At 38.8% G+C, this 17790-nt stretch overlaps 1 protein-coding gene across 2 annotated transcripts in view; it reads right to left on the bottom strand.

The window, feature by feature from the left end:
* NYAP2 (neuronal tyrosine-phosphorylated phosphoinositide-3-kinase adaptor 2) overlaps window positions 1-17790 on the bottom strand; it is a 240254-nt gene that overhangs the window by 35960 nt on the left and 186504 nt on the right. Inside the window, exon 6 of one of the 2 annotated variants that reach the window (XM_019736641.3) lies at window positions 7152-7255. In XM_019736641.3, coding sequence (XP_019592200.2) covers window positions 7152-7255 — 104 coding nt within the window. Of the gene's footprint in view, window positions 1-7106; window positions 7256-17790 lie in introns of those variants that run through there. The other variant, XM_088793756.1, reaches the window with a different exon arrangement.

Raw genomic sequence — 17790 nt, 5'->3', positions numbered from 1 at the left:
CTCTAGGACTTTAGGTATTTATATGTTATCTCATCCATCCCCAACAACCATGCAAGGCAGATAACACTGTCCCCATTTTACAGATAGGAAAACAGACTCTGAAGAGTTGAACAATGTACTTCAAGGTCACACAGCTTCTAGCTGGTGGAGTCAGGTTGCTAAAAGAAGTCTTACTTCCTCTAAATCTCAAGTTTGTATCTGGCTGAGTAGTTAAGATCAGACTGACATTTAAGAGGTATAACACTTGGACAAACTAAGTAACATCACTTTAGTGTCCTCAGCAGTAAGGTGGGGCTATGACAGTTCCCATGGGGTGGGGCTGTAGAGCACACACCTGCACTGATGTAGGGAAGCTCTTAGCAGGGCTGGCACACACTAGGCACATCAAAGATGACAATAAAGGACATGTGGTTTTCATCATGCAGATTTCATCTAAGAACCCCACAGACCTTTTTATCCCTTCCATGTATAAAGAGTGCTGGCCTATATACTTAAGTGACTCCACACTTTTACCTGTAACCACGACAAGTTGACAATTGTGATGCTCAGGAGAGGGACACACACAGATTTGGAGACGACAACAAAGTCAAATGGAGGATTCATGGTCCATTTGCCCCCATCCCCACTCCTAGTTGTCAGTTGGTCCAAGACCTCTTAGAGAACATTCTCTTGTTCATTACCTTCTCTCTCCTACTCCAAGGGGATAAATGGCAAGATTACTGGGTGGGGGATTGGAATGAGGGCAAAGGGATCTGTATGTTCAGTTTAATTCTAGTCAGTGCTGGAGTTATTGAGAGACTGGTCCTGAGGCTATTGGCCTTTAAAAGGTGATCCCAAATATTCTGCCACTTGAAATATACAAGCACACGATGCCTAAATACAATGTCAGAACGTCTCAGCCCTTCCTGTAGTCAGTTGTAAAAAGCAATCTGGGTTTCTGAATTCTTTGTATGAAAGTACAAATCAAATAGTGCCCCCATTTCATTATACATATTACTGGATCGGGCTGCTATTTAAAAGCAGTAACAATCTCATTTCTTCTTTAAATACAACACTAATTACAGAGAGTCCCACAAAGTACTAAAGCCTACATGTCTGTGAAACAATTGGACGGGACTGTTGAGACACGCATAAAATAAGCTTTCTGTTTGTTTACTTGTTTGTTTGTTTGGCACTTGCATTATTTTAATGTGACTGTGCCATAATGCATGGCGATAAATCAATACAACCACTGACGTTCCTATTTGTAACATGAATGTATTCTATATTACACGGGGCTAGATCCAATCTCTTCGGTAAATATTATTTTAACAAATAACTATAATTTATTCGTAACATAATCTTTGTTAACATGACACTTTATTTTGCAACTGGGAGGTTAAATCTTTCCCCAATGTGATGCTGACAATGTGTTGTGAACTTAATGGGGTTTTCCTGTCCCCCTTTGGGATGTTACATGCTTGGACATGTATGTCAGTTTAACTTGGATGCAGAATGAAACAGATAGGAGTCATTTTAAAATCATCTATTGCATAGCCCAGAGAAAGCTCTGTGGTGGTGGTGGTAAGCTATGTGTTAATGCAGTGAATTCAGCTTTTGCTGACTGGCTATACGTTCTCTTTCTTCCCCCCGCCCCCCATTTCCATCGTAAGATGTAACACTGAGCATATGATCAAATCAGCTGTGTAAAGATTCAAATGCAATGCAGACCATTCTCTCACTGCAGGTCTGAGAGGAGGACCTGGAATGTCCCGAGGTCTGAGCAGCGGCAAAAAGCTTTGCCCAACTCAAACAAGAGACGGTAGGAAAGGGGCGCCTTCACCACATTAACTCAAGGTGGCGCATTCTCTCCAACCACGTATTCCTTCCTCTTCCTAGCAGTTTTCTCCCTCCACCACAAAACCTTACCTTCTGGATAGAAAGGTTTAAAAATGTACATACAACTGACCACATGAAATCTCATAATACATACATTCTAGGTGTACAGGACTTAGGGATGGAATAAAGCATGCATGGTCTTGCCAAAACAAGTCCTATTTATGTCAAGGGTAACACGGGAATTCTAAAGAGAACATGCTCTTGAAGCTTCTCTGTTCTTAACACTGGTTTCATTTTTCTCCGTGATCCGATGCATTGATGGTGACATTAACAAAGAACACAGCCTGCAAGCTTACATTATTCAGAGTTGTGGGCTGGCACCGAGTAGATGACATTCGAATTCCTGTCTACGTCCTTGTTTGAGTATTTATGTTAATATACTCAGTCTCCCTTGGACTTGAACCCTCCTCATGCTCTCCAGGATCCTACAAGTTTTATGTGCAAATACCTTGACTATCAGGGAAGTTAAATGACAGCCCAGAAATTTTCTCAATGCTTTACAGCAGAGCATCACTAACACTGGGGATAAATCAAATCACCTCACTGCTTTAGAGGTGTTAAGGACTCAGGAAAGGGACAAAATCAGATTGTGTGAGAAAGACGTTGCTTTCAAGGCTACATAGAGAGGGATATTTGTGGAGAGAGATATTTCGTAAGTCAGCAAAAGGTCACTGAGTGTCACACACTGTGCTGGACGCTGGACGTGTGCCTCTACACTGGGAAAGCCCTCGTCACAGAATCCACCTAAATCCTCCATCTTAGTCTTTCGTATGTACTGATCCCTAATCTCTATCTTTGGATGATTGATCTTTCTTTCTTTTTAAGGTAGCAAAAATAAAAAAACAATTTTGATATCAGACATGTCCAGAAGCACACTGGACACGCATCCAACTATGGACACCCTAACACATTCTTTCAGGAAAGCTGGCCAGATGCTGGTATGCAGACAACTCTGGAGCCTACAGAAAGAGTGGGTTCTGCCCTGCAGGAGCCCAGGCAGACCCTCATCACACCCCAGCACTGTCATCAAGCTGAGGGGGATGTTAGGAGCTTGGACAGAGTCTAGAACGCAGCCATCAAAAGAAATAGACATTCGAGAAATACCTGAAGGGACAAGTTGAAAGGAACAGGGCTTGTTCACCCGGGTAACAGCTTGTAAGTTCCCAGAAGGGACCAGCCTGGGAGAGGGCCGCTGTGGTAAGAGGTAGTTCTCATGACACACAGGGAACAAGAGATAAGGGCTTTGAAGGCGATATTTACATTTCTAAAGCGATTTGGGTCTCTCAGCCTTCAGAACATATGTCCAAAGGAAATTACAGAAGGCCTTTTTCTCTCCCCTTCCCCAAATCAAGGGTAAACAGAGATAGTCCAGCTTCAAACGATAAAGAAGCCTCAGGGAGAAGGTGAAGGAGGTTTCAGTCCGACACTTAGGTCACTACTACCTCTGGGATTCCCTGATTCAACGTGGGGAGCTGTTATTTTAAAGATGAGAAGTGTGTGTGTTTGTGAATGACCATGTGTGAGTGAGAGCAAGTATGTATGTGTATATGTGAGTATGTGAGTTTGTGTGTATGAGTGAGCATAAGTGTCTAGTGTGAGAGTGTATAACTGTGAGTGTGTGTGTTTGTGTGTGTGTGTAGTAAACAAAGTAGCTCTCATACCCTTCCTTCCCAGAAAAACAAACACAAACATTTTTTTTGGCAACATTTCTCCAAGGAGAGCTGGCCCGCACCCTGGCAACTTCACTCATGAAGCAAAGCATGGCTGTCAAGGTCACGGGCATTAGTTGCTAGTCCATCACTTGCCACAGTGAGATCATAGATGGTGCCACGCTCAATGGAATGGAGGTCAATGCAGAGGGAAGGGGTGGGGAGTCACAGGACCATCACCTGCTGTCTGTAAGACAGCCCACACTTCTTTCTTTACTATAGAAGACAAAAGAGAAATGTGCGTGTGCTCCAAGTTCACTATATGACTTCTATACGGTTTTACTAATCAAGAAAAGAAAATAGCTTTCTTGTGGCAGGCACAGAAATCCAGTCTAATTTCCAAAGATTTGTGTTATGACAAATGCCAAAATATGCAGCTGCATTGCAACAAAATTCTAAGGAAATGTCACTTCTCCCTAATTGCCCCTGTCTACTTTATTTATTCAAGAGTGAATTAATAAAGAGCAAAGTCTGTTTTCCATCTCTCTGAGTTGTATTATTCCAGAGAATATTATGAGTATGGAGCAACCCACAAAAGCTGTAGAACTCACACTTCTTTCCCATTTTCTCATACATAATAGGAAGTTCTGGTCAGATGATTAGAGATTTCCACAAGTCTTGTGCCTGCTGTAGTTGCCCGAAGCCAAAACAGATTGCAAAACCAAGCACACATGACCTTCACCTTTGCTCGTACGTAAATGGCATCAGGCACTATGCACCCTAGATGCCTCTGAGGGTCAGTCAGTAATGATTGTCCCTGGATTCTTTGGGGTAGGTCACTGGCCTAGGCTCGTGGGGGTGAGGGTCAGTCACTTGGGCCACCTCTGTGCATCTCTGCTGAAGTAACGTCAAACATTTCCACTTACTCCTCCTAGACACTTCTTAGAATTCACCAACCAGGACTCAAAGAGATAAGGGGAAAACTTGAACTGAAAAGAGATAAGATGTGAACAATCTGAAGGAAAACACAGTTCCTCCTCTGTGAGCAGTCACCACTGTGGCAGAAATGGCGCAGGCTTCTTGAAGCTAGAATCCTCAGCAGATAAGCACCACGGGAATTACTTTAGGGGTTAGTGATTACTTTTGTTTGTTTTAAATAGGTCATAGGGTTTTCCAATGATGCACTAGCAAGAAGTCTATTAATCTGCTATGAAACATTCTGCGTTTCAGCAATTACTGGGAATCCTGTTGTTTGAAAAAACAGCTTAAAAAGTGACCAGGGTGGTTGCGTGTTTGTCTGATAACACTAGGTGCCCTATATCCTGTTGGTGTATGAATACTCACTCTTAAATTCAACATGTTTAACTATCTTTCACCATTGCCTTGGGTTACTGAGCAAAGGGCAGTGTCATCCTGGTAGTAACTTAAAGAGACATTTCAGATACGCGCATGGGAATTAGGTGAGAAAGGGATCTTCAATGAGTACCCTTGACATTAGTTTAAAGAGAAATCATAGGAATGTAAAGCAAGTTTTTTTTATGAACCTTTTTAGTTCCAGGATATAGGGCTAGGCGAATTCTACAACCCATCACGAGCCACAGGAGAGAGACTCAGAGGCCAAGTTATAGCCCTAACAACCCATCAACAATATGACCATGTGCCAGAATTTCTGCTGTCCAGAGCAAAAACTAGCAGTGTATAAGCAACGTGAGGCACTTTCTCATGTTGCTATAATTTGCAGAATGAAGAGCATCCCATCAAGCAAGAGAAGAGTTGATAATGCAAAGGCACAAAGATTGTATCTTGTTTCTGCTCTGGAAGTTTATCCCAGGAACCTGCTTTCACTGAGAGTTAAAGGGGCTTAGGATGAAACACTGTAAATTTAACCAGAAAACAAAACAGAAAAACAAGAACACAAAATCTCTCTGTGATACTGAGGATAATGTAATAGCAAGATACATGAACTTGGAGAATTGATTTATATATTAAGGCAATCCTCTGCTAGTTAGCTAAAAGTCTCTCCTTTCTGTATCTAATTTTCTAAATGTTAAAAATTAGTAAATGTGGTATTTTTAGAATAGTTTTAGTCAACTAAGATGGCAGTTTATCTTAGCTTAATTGTGTTATTTATCAATTCATTGTCTTATTGTTTCCACTTCTTTTATACCCCAAAAGTGTTTGAGCTAGACACATTTAGTTATGAAGGCATTTAACATTTTAAATTACGACACAAAAAATTCTCAATGACACTTGAGATGCCCCTGAGATGAGCCTCTCATCTCTTGTGTTTGTAGATATCTCATGTATTCATAAATCAAATCCTGTGCATATTTGAGCCAGACCAAATTACTAGAAAAGGACCATTTCCCACATTATAAAAAAATGCAATTATTCTGCTTAGTTATGTTTTTAAAATAGCTTGACATTTTAAATAATTGATGAATATGTAATTTGCTAATCAGCAATGGGCAGTTTCCATGGAGGTATCGTCCCTAGTTTTACTAATTTACTGTCTCAGAAGCGTTTTATGAATGCAAAGACTACAGCTGGGAATCAGAGAGAAACCACTCCAACATGACGTCATCCTGTTTAACATCCATAATACTTAACAGTAATCACAATGAAGCGTCATAAATGAAGTTGAGGTCTTGAATTCCTATTGGGTGAGTTATAGATCGATGTTTATATATAGTTATTTCCCCCCATACTAAATTCCCCATATATACCATGGATCCAAATGAACATCAGAGCGACATATACTGGGAAGGACTGAATGATATTTTCGCTTATGCCTTTATTTTTTTTTTCTCTTTTCTCCAGGTGATAATAGAGATCTTGTTTACCATGCATGGACACGTACATCTCCTTTCTGAGAACATTTCTGATATTGTTGGTATAGGAGAGAAAAGTGATTTATTTCTCTAAAGATTAGCTTATCAATCTACAGTTTTGGGTAAATATCTAGAGTATCTGGTCTGTCAATTTGTCTTTATGGCCTAAGAACAAAGACTAGCTGCCATGTTCAATCCAAATGAGTTGGTATATGGATATTTATAAGGACATTAATAGCACACTGTGTCATACAAGCATGCTCCAAGCTAAACAAAAATGAAAGTAAAATGACCACAAATGTTACAGTAGAATAGGATAAAACCTAAAAGATATGTACAAATCCATTGACAACATCTGTGCATGTGTTGTGGACAAAACATTTAAAAGGAAATCTACGTAAAACAAGGTAGATGAATTTATCAACTGTTGATAAATTTTCAGAGACAGTATCAAAGTACACAAAATATGAAAGAGAGAAAGAAGTTTAAAAAATAATTGCTAAGCCAATACATCTAGTACAGGTTTGCTACATTTATATTACAGAATGATGAAAAACAGAGACACAAAAGATTCGGTAACAACAAAGAAAGTTTCACCAATCACAGAGAAGAAAGACTTTCCTTTTGGGATGAAAACACAGATGGCCACAACTCAACCCCCCAACCCATACACACAGAGAAAAGTAAAAGCAAACGCAAAACTTGTCTACGGCAACACAGGACAGACAGGTGGGAAGCGTTTGGCATGTTGCATCACAGGAAGTCAATCACGATTGGCTAACGATGATGGTACCTGGCTCTGTTGCAGGTCACTGGCTTGCCTGAGAGGAGTCACAGACGGAGGCGGCACACCTGATGTGGAAGCAGACCGGCCTAGTTTGCAGCTCACTTTCGGTTCTGCGGACAAGGTGGAGAGAAACACTGTTAGTTGAATAAAGTAGGCAGTGATGGAAACGGCGTGCAGACTCCTGGTTTGTTTTGCGACGTTCTCTTTCAATACACCAAAACACTTCTGACGTTTGTCAATCATTGGCAGGTGAGGAAGCAATTTCGTAACAGTTGACTCTAAAACAGGGATTTATTTGAAGATGAGCTCCTGGGAATAAAGGAGAAATTCCTGGAAGAACAAGGCCTGTTCCCTTGCACATTTTACCCCATTTGGGCTAGTTTTTATTGTGTGATTACTGGAGCAACAACACCCCATTAGGGGAAAAAGCAAGTGACATGATGATTTTCAGTCCTTAATTTTCAGTTTTGGTCCATAGGACTCCTATCTCCTAAAATCTCTTTTTCACTCTCTCCAATTTTTTCCTTCCTCCCTCCCTCCCTCCCTCACTTCCTTCCTCCTCTTTTATCCTCTCATTCTTCCTTTCTCTTTCTAATTTTGAAATCTATATCATTATGCTAGTGCTGACTACTTATTTATGTTTTCAATGTAACATTCTCTAACTCATCTCAATTTGTTTGAAATTTTATAATCATCTTTAAGACTTTTGTACTATTTCATAATAATAGTATTTTTCAAAACTAAGAAGTATTTCCCTAACTCTTCCTCTATTTAAGGAAATTTGCTACCTAAGCCACTGAAAAGATACTTTGGGGATTAGAATTCCGGATGGAAAGAGTTCTTTTAATCCAAGAAATATATAATTTATGGTATACAGAGAATGCTGATTTTCAGATATGTCTAAAGCTATTTGATAAAGTAAAGGAAAAGGAGGCATAAAAAGCAAAACTGACATCTCTGCTTTTATCACAAACATTTCTATTAGGTGTTAGATATTGAGTGCCTGGTACATCCCAGCTTCTGTTTGAGCTACACTTAAATTATCTCTAATCCTGAAGCACTTTTTAGAGTTACAAAGTTAGCTATAAATGCTCCCAATTTAAAAATTAGAAACCTGAGGCTCAGCAAAATTAATATCTGCATAGCAAATAAACTAGTGCTTTTCAAAAAGCCTTTCTTTATAAATTTCATTTAAAACTTAAACTTACCGAACAACTAGCTCCAAATGACATGACATCACTAAGTTACCAAGAAGTGACACTCTGATGCCAGAGCTGAAATGTGCCCAGTGTTTTTGGCCGAGAAAGAAATGGGCCACCCACGCTGGGTAAGAACACCCACCTGTATGCCAACATTATATTATGTATTCTGATATATATAATATTATATATATATTCTGATATATAGTCATACATATTATATATATTCTGATTTATATAATGATATATATTCTGATATATATGATATATATTATATATATTCTGATATATAATTACATATATAGTATTACTAATATTTTGATATGTATATAATTATATGTAGTATATATACTTTGGTATGTATATAATTATATATTATATTACATATATTTCTGATACATATTAATTATATATTATATATTCTGATATATATAATGATATGTATTATATTCTATATATTCTGATATATACAATTACACATGTATTATATTTTATATATACTGATATATATAATTATATTATTATATAGTCTGAAATGTATATAACTATCTGAATTATATTATATATTCTTATATATAATTATATATATTATATTATATATATTCTGATATGTATATATATCCAAGTTGTTGAAGACCAAAATTATGATAGCATAATTTTGCTGATCCCCATAAACTCTCTGCTCAAAATTAACTTGGACACAATGCCAGACTGAGACTCTTAGAATACTTTTAGGCTACCGGCCTTGTTCAAAATTTTTCAATTTTTTCATATGATAAAAACACATGTACACACGCATATGCAGGTAGACCCAAACGCATATACTCGCACATTAGTTTGCATACACACACGCACACACACACACACAATCTATAACATTGCTGCTTAATGGTGTCATAGTGTAGGGACTTTTTTTTTTTTTTAAAGTGTGAGCTTTTCTTTATCTTTATCGCTCCATTTTGGCTCTTTTTCCAGTTTCACATGGTTCTTAAATGTATCTGGAATCTGTTACGGTGTTTGTAGGACCAGATTGGTGAAGCAAATTCTTATGATTTTGGATCCACCAAGATTTCTTTGGCTAGAAGAATTGTCTGAAGAATGCCCCACATCCTAGAAAAGACCCTGATTATGACCAAGCCTCTTTGAGATCCCCTAGGGCTGTGACCTCGAACTTAAACATCGGGCTATTTACCTCGGGAAACACACTGTGCTTTCAGCCTTGAGCAGTGAGACTTAGGATCCTCGGCACCAAAAACAGTAAGTTTTTACCCTGAATTTTGCTAATACAAAAATTTCCTAGGCTTTTGTAGGTCAAAAACAATGGACATGTGCCTCAAAAGAGATCTAAGATAAGAGTTTTCCTCCCCGCCCCCAAAAAAACTCATTCCGTTAGGAGAGTAATTATGAACTAGAAGACACCTGTTCTTCCATCACTCAGGGAAATCCTCCTTCCTTTGCAAACTCTATCAATAACCATCCCAGAAATAAAAGTTGATGTTTGTGCAATTTCAGGGAAGACCATGTATAAAAAGAACACAGAAGAGAAAAAAAAGTAGCAGATTAAGAAAGAAAGAGAGACAGGGAACAGGAAGAACAGAAGAAAGGATGAAGAACAAAGGGAGGGAGAGTGAGAGAAAGAAGAAAGGAGGGAAGGAAAGATGGAAGGAAGGAAGGAAGGAAGGAGGAAAGGAAAGTAGGAAGGAAGGAAGGAGGAAGGAAGGAAAAGAGGAAGAAAAATACTATTTTTAACTCTTTGGAATAAACCACTATCAAGATATTATCATGTAATGTTTCCAGGGTAGTACCGTGTTTCCCCGAAAATAAGACTTAGCCAGACAATCAGCTCTAGTGTGTCTTTTGGAGCAAAAATTAATATAAGACCCAGTCTTTTTTTACTATAAGACCGAGTCTAATATAATATAATATAATATAATATAATATAATATAATATAATATAATATATAATACCGGGTATAATATAATAAATATAATATAGTATAATACCAGGTCTAATATAATATAATATTGGATATAATATAATATAAATATAACAGCCGGTCTTATATTAATTTTTGCTCCAAAAGACACATTACAGCTGATTTTCCGGATGCGTCTTATTTTCAGGGAAACAGTGTAACTCATCATCATCTTAGTTTTATTAAGTAAGTACCCATTGGACTGTGTTACTTGAAAGTTCTCTCTCTTTGTTCTTATTGGATACAATCTTCCATTGCTTTGTTTGTTGGTTTGTTTGTGTTTATTTGTTTAAGACAGTCTTTTCTCAATTATTTCTCATCCTCCCTTTAAAGTGAATTGAATTTCTGTTCATGATTACGTCCCATGGAATTGTTACAGGATAATCTCCAAGGTGTCTGGTGCTGTAATGGTGAGTATCAGAGTTCTCTTTACTTTCAGAAAGCAAAGGCAAATGACTGATCTCAACCTCTGTATCTATACAACAATAAAAGATTAGTGCATTTTCAACAGAGAAAACACTTTCATCTTGCATCAAAGAAATAAAATGAGCCAAATTCTGAGGAGACACAGGAGATATAGCTTTTCTGCATTCTTTTTTAATACACAACATTTTTCTGTACTAGCAGAGACATATCATGATTTTCCCAAGTCAGTCATGGGGCTGAGAGTTTTTAATCAATGACTCAGGACTGCGTGGAGCTCACAGATAGACCTTTTTCTTTTCTTTTCTTTTCTTTTTTTTATATAACATATATGCTATTTGAGACAAATTGGTGTCTAAGTAATAAGGGGCAGTTTTGCCAGGACTATGTTAAAACCTTTATGGATTCCAAACACTTTGTTTTAAAGCTTATAGCATAGCATCATAACAAACATATAAGATGCTCGGATGTCCCATATTAAATGTCATTTGTCCTGTATATAATTTGAATACATTTTTATAATTTTGCTTTGAAATTGTTGAACTGTAAATAATCCAATTAATTCCTGATTGGCTATGATTTTAGACAGCAACACACACACTCAGTAATTCTTCCAGGATTAGACTATGCGATTGCAAATAAATTATTTTCAAATATAATGGAATAGTTTTAATATTAAATTAAACAATTAAGTTGACCTAATGTCATATTTTGTACTGATTTAATTAAATCAGCATATCAATGTTATTAATTAATGTTAATGTGGCAGTTTCTTTTGGAAATTTGGTGCCACTGTTATTTAATATCAAATATTTTAATAGATCCCCCCATGCTCATAGGCTTGGCATTGTAACTATAGTGCTGAAAAGATACAACAAATCTTTTCATGAGGACTGCTAAATTCTTACCACTTACTAGCTGAACGACAATGGATATTTTGCTTGATCTCTCTAAGCTTCGGTCTGTTCACAGGTAAAGTGGGAGAAATAACGGTACCTCCTTCAGCAAGTATTGTAAGAATTAGAACAGATAATAAGTGTAAAAATATTACCTCAGGGACCAGCATGTAATAAAATCTCAAGAAGTGGTCGCTGTTTTCATTATTTAAAGGCACATTTGATCATTCAGCTCCACCGCTTATAATATAATGAAGGCTGAACGGCTTTCTCACACTGGTGCTCATGGTTGAGGTTGCATAACCAGCCTCGTTTATAGTTTGGCCCCTGCAACACAGCATTACAGTCTCTTCAAGCCCCATGCCTTCTCTTCCTCTAGGACTTTAATCATGGCACTGCACTCTGCCTGGTGTACTTGTCCAATTCCCCCCTCCTTCCCTTCCTTCCTTCACCAAACTGCAGGCTCTGTGAGGACAGGAATCATGTCTGTCTCATTCCTCTCCCTATTTCCCCTGAGTAACGTGGTAACTTATCACTGAGAAGGACTCAAAGGATTTGTTGAATGAATTATGTTAAACCATATTTTAAAGATTACAGCCAGTGTAAAAGGTGAACTATTAACATTTATCATTAATAAAAAATGCACCTCCATTTCTTCATCTTTCCCAAGTTTCCAGTAAAAAGGCAAAACCACATTGACCGGTCTTCAATTGAATATGATCTAAAGAAAAAAGGGAAGGAGGAAATTGCAGTGCCTTTTGCGGACAGTAGATGGCAGTGCAAATATGATTTGATATGTATTCTGGTCAGCTTACAAAGCTTCCAGAACCAGTCTCTGTAAAAGCCCAGCATAAGTCAGAAAGAACTGTATTTTTAAAATAATGTTTTCTATGGTCTTTCACAGAAAAAAGGGCATTCTTTGTGAATACTGTTGGTGCCACATACCCACAGGGCTTTTCCAAAGAAAGCCAACAACTGACAATGAGGAACAGTGTCAGGATGGGCTTCTGGGAGACAGGGCACAGGGTGGGGCCACCTTCCCTGCAGTGAAAGACAGAAGGGGCTGGTTCTACAGTAAAATCTCCAGCCAGCATATTGGCATCACGGTTCTCAAACAGGATTAATTTATTGAGAGACAAGTAAGGCAAAGGCACCTTCTGCGTTACCTAAAATGTTATAGCTGGTTGACTAGTTTTTCCCAATAAGAGTCAGAAAATAGTTGAAAATTCAGAATTTCTCTAATAAGAATGAAGCTACTATCAAGTTGTATTTTTTTTCCAGCAGTTTTCAGGTATTTATTTGTGTAGTATATCATGTCATGGGCTATGCATATGGTTTGTAGAAATCAAGCTTAGGGAATATATATATATGCCAAAAATGTATACATATTTTAAGAAAGGAAAAAAAGGTATTAAAATTGTAATAATATATGCCGATAACAAAAAAGATGAATACAAGTCATGTGTATACATTTTTTTGACACCCCTGGTATATTCCCAATATATTATACATAGTATATGATAACAAATTAGCTGACTTTGCAAATCTGATCACATAAGACCCAATTAAAACCCATAGTTTCATATACACACATATACAGACATACCCACGCAGAGAGACATACAAACATCGGTTAATATCGCCAAATTCCTTGACTTCAGATATCTCCCATAACTTTAACCAACCATCTTGCTAAAAGGAAAAATAGGAATAAGAATGTACATGGTTTAGAGAAAACCATACACGCTACTGGACAACACAGTCCAGTCCTGTGTTACTGAATCAGGGGGGATGATGCCCTCTTGCTGTATAATATCAAGTGCCATCGTAGACGAGTATAGGCTCCTTGAAGGTGAAGGTCATCTGTCATGACCTCATCATGAGCTGTGCAATCAGGGATTCTCACAGGTTTGCTGAATGAGTAACTGACTGAATCAAAGAACAACAAGCATTTATAATGTTGCTATTTTTTAGGAAAAATCCCACACGTGTGACATGGTTGCTTAGGTACCTGGGAATTAATTTTTAGATATATTAAACAATCAGTTATGATCACCTCTCAGTTGTAGGAACAGAAAATTTTCATGGCTAGAGAGCAAACATCTCTTCTGTGGATTTACAAGGCAGGTTATTTGGGACAGCATACATATTACCTTTGTAATTCTGTGTCCCTGGGTTTAGGATGATAATACATTAGCTGACTTTGTAAATTGGATCCCTGAGTGTAAAATCCCAGGAGTTTATTAGTAAAATCCACAAATGGCTTCCTGTCATCTTTAAGTAAGACCAGAATCACTGGTGTGTCCAGCTTGGCCTGTCCCTTGTCAGGCTCTCGGTTTCCTCCCTGGCCACTGTCCCTTGCTCTCTGCCACGCACACTCATGTCACAGGCTCATTGCACTTCCTGAGTCCACTCCCTTGATTGTTCTTTCTCCTAATTCACCTGCCATCTCCCTTCCCATGTCATCAGGATGCCCTGCAAGACACTCAAGAGGGGATGTAGTATCATTTTCCTTGGTGGCTTTCACCACAAAGTAAAATTACATTTTCACCTTTTGTGATTAACAGCAACTCCCCCCTGCCCACCCCCGGCACTGGCACAGGCTCAATGCTTGATAACTCTATTAAAAGAAACAGTTGAGTAAATGAATGGATGAATAAACAAATAATTTTATGAGCGTGCGGGTGGGAAAAATGAAACCCAATCTAGTTAAATGATGGGAAGAGAGGTGTATTATGGGTCAGAAACCCAAAATCCATTTCTTGATTTGAATCTACTACTTACCAATGAGTCTGGACAAATTATTGGATTCTTTTTGAAATGTAGTTCGGTCCCCTGAATAATCAGATCATAACACAGACCATAGATATACAGGTTTTTGTGAAGATCAAATGAAATAGCCCTTATAAAATAGTATTTTAAAAGCTAACACATGGTATGTAAATATAAGGCAGTATTTTAAATGCATCACAGATGATCCACACAGGTGATAAATTCTGTAATTCAGGTTAAATATAATTTGCAATGATCTTACAGCAAATTTTATAATTATATCAGGTTCTGTTTTCTTTAAACATGTATATTTAACTGTTAATTTGAACATAGAGGATCTTAGATGCAATACAAAAACAATGTATTCTTTTCTCCCCACAAACCAGTTCCAACTTGCACTGGGAGGGAGGGGGGCAGTTCTTTTTTGCCCTTTGGGAGAAATCTAGGCCAAGTCCAAGCACTTCCCTTTTCATTTTGATAATTAAAAATTCTTCAGTTTCTACAAGTCACAGAAAGTCTTATTGAAGTAACAATTTAAGTGCCTAGCTCTTTACATTAATTACAACTTTGAATTTATTCCAAGGAAACACTTCTTTCCTGGCCCATTTAGGCCTGTTCCTGGCACACAGAGGAGACGACCTCTTTCTCTTTGCCTTGTTTCCACGCTCTTACCTCTCTGCCTCCAACTTGGTCCTCACCATGTTTGCCCTCTCACAAGGGCAGAGGTAGGAAGAAAGAGGAGGAATGAGGGGGCAGAAAGGGGCTTCTTGACAGGCACTAACGTGAGCTGGTGTCTCACTCTCTGGCCATAGCAGGGAAGGGAAGAGAGGTAAATACCTCTCTTCTTGGGGTGCTTTCAAATGGACCCTAAAGTCAACCTGTGACTGGCCATCTCTCATCTGAAGATCTCCTGGCAGGTTGCCATTGGGTAGTGAGCCTTCAGCCACGTCCTGTGGACTACGTGCCACTCCAGGCAGTCACATGACCTAAACCACCTATCTAGGGTTCCTTCCCATGGCCTAATCTGGTCATGGGAAATATAATTTACACACATCTTCAACCTACCATCTTTCTGCTCTGTGACCACAGGCCTTTCAGCTAATCTCTTGTACATTTATTTTTTTCACTGTGTCCCCTCAATGGCTAGAAACAGATATTTAGCTTTCCATGTGGTCCCATTAAAGTGTCTCTCCCTTGATTTTCCACTGGGGAAGACGCTGCTCACTTCTCAGCTGCCCTCTCTTGGGAATGGAGACATCTTACACACACACTCATAAGTCTATCTCAGCTTCTCTCTAATATCTGGTCTCTAGCCTCTCAGTCTCTAACAATTCCCTAGGCTAGAGATGAGAGTTCAGTTAAAGATAAAATTAATTGTTATCACTTCCTTTGCAAGTTCTGCTTCTGTGGTCTAGCTTTTTGCTTTGGAACATGAGAGCATACCTTCTATTATTTTGTAACTAGCTTTAATAAAGACAAACTTTGGCTATTTTAAATGGTTAACTGATTCCCACTTCTCCTTTTCTGGTGGTTTCTCAAAGCCCTACCACCAATGTAAGGGGAAATACCAATAAAACTATTTCTCTGCTGAAGACAGAATCTAGCAGGCAGAAGTCAGAGTTTTCCACAGAGAAACGAAAGTGGGGCTATTGGGGATGTAACTTATATTGCTCTCCAAATGAGAATTCCGTCATGTGTTTACTACTAGAGTTCAGAAAGGGACAGTTAAACTCTGCAGTGTGAGAAGAGTGAGCAGAGCCTAGCAACAGGATCTGGCCAATGTTCCCTGAGGAAATAACCAGGCACCCAGTTATGACCGGGAAGGAGAGCAGATGTGGAGAACTGTCATCTCGTGCCTGATCTGACACCGAACAGCAGCCTTGAGGCTCGTAGGTGCTGAAGTCCACAGCTGCCTAGGGCTGCTGGGGAGCCAAGCAGGAAGTTAGTCAATCTCCTACCGCGAAGCCCAAGTTACAGTGGAAACCTGAATTCTGCCAGATTGGTGTGTTGTTCCTGTTGCATAAAAGAAATGAATGTAGCAGAGAACTCATAGCAGAGAATACACAGGCCCTAAATGGTGAAACCATGATGGCGAAAAAATGATGCTTTGAGAAGTGGATGGTGAAGCAAAAGGTGGGAGGGTGACTTTTCACTTTTTACTTTGTCCTTCTGTTTTTCAGTGAATATGCTCTACTCATGTGATAATAAAGCATTTTCATTTGAGAGAAAACCAGCAAAATTCACACAGATCATGGTGCCTATACCAGTTAATTATTTCACACTACTCTCACACTCAGCAACTTAAAACGACACTCATGCAGTTTTGTTCATTAGTCTGTGGATGAGCTGGATGGTTCTTCTCATCTTGGCTGCGCTCACGCATCCATGTGTGGTCAGCTGTGGGTCAAGTCGCTGTTTCTAGTATTTTGTACGATGCTTTCTCACATGCTTGAGGGTTGGCTAGCTGAAGGCTGGGGACTCTTGGCTTTGCTCTGTGCGTATGTCATTCTCCCACAGGCTCCCTCAAGCTTGTTTACATGGTGGTGGCAGGGTTTAAAGAGAGCCCATGGAAACTCTTTAGGCTAAAGTTCAAAATGGACCAGAGTCACTTCCATCTCATTCTACTGGTTGATGCAAGACACAAGGCCAAACCAGATTCAAGGGGTCTGAAAGAGACCTTGCTTCTTGATAAGGAGTTATGGAAGCACAGTCCAAAGGGGGCAGATGCAGGGAAAGCGGAGTCATTGGGACTATTACCGCAACCACAGCACCCAAAGGAGCCGGGCCATGTGAAGAAAGAGAAGAAAGAACAGAGGAGATAAATGGGAATTATGTACCCAGAGTAAAACATTGAATACTAATCAGGTTCTAAAAGGAAATCTTTTCATCCACACTTCATGAGTGAGCTGCAGGCAATGCTCTATCTCCTCATGTTTGCCTGTCTCCTATTCACCATGCTAGTATCAAATTTACTTTCTCCAGGAAGACTGTATGAATTCCCCTCCTTTTATCCAGAGGGTAAATCATGTGATTGTGCTGAACATTTTCCTGTCACAACATTTATAAGAATCTGTTGTTTGATTTTCTGTCTTTGCTACTGGACTGTGAGCTCTGGGAGTTCACAGTCGATTCTGCCATATTTATCTAGTGCTCTTTATACCCCCACATCTTGCCCCTGCATAGAACAGAGTAGATGCTGAATACATTTTTGCTAGAAAATAAACACAAAGGGAAAACTGAATTGATAGATGAATGGATGTCAACTCAGGTATTTCTTAAAGAAAATGTGTACATTTGCAGACATCAATATTTTCTTGTGCTTCCCACATCCTTGCCATCATGAATGCGACAGGGCAGAAAAGAAATGCTGTGAGAGATT

The sequence above is a fragment of the Rhinolophus sinicus genome, chromosome 17 (genome assembly GCF_057876585.1).
Source record: "Rhinolophus sinicus isolate RSI-liver-muscle chromosome 17, RSI-T2T, whole genome shotgun sequence".
Classification (NCBI taxonomy): domain Eukaryota; kingdom Metazoa; phylum Chordata; class Mammalia; order Chiroptera; family Rhinolophidae; genus Rhinolophus; species Rhinolophus sinicus.
This window is presented reverse-complemented; position numbering and strand designations above follow the sequence as displayed.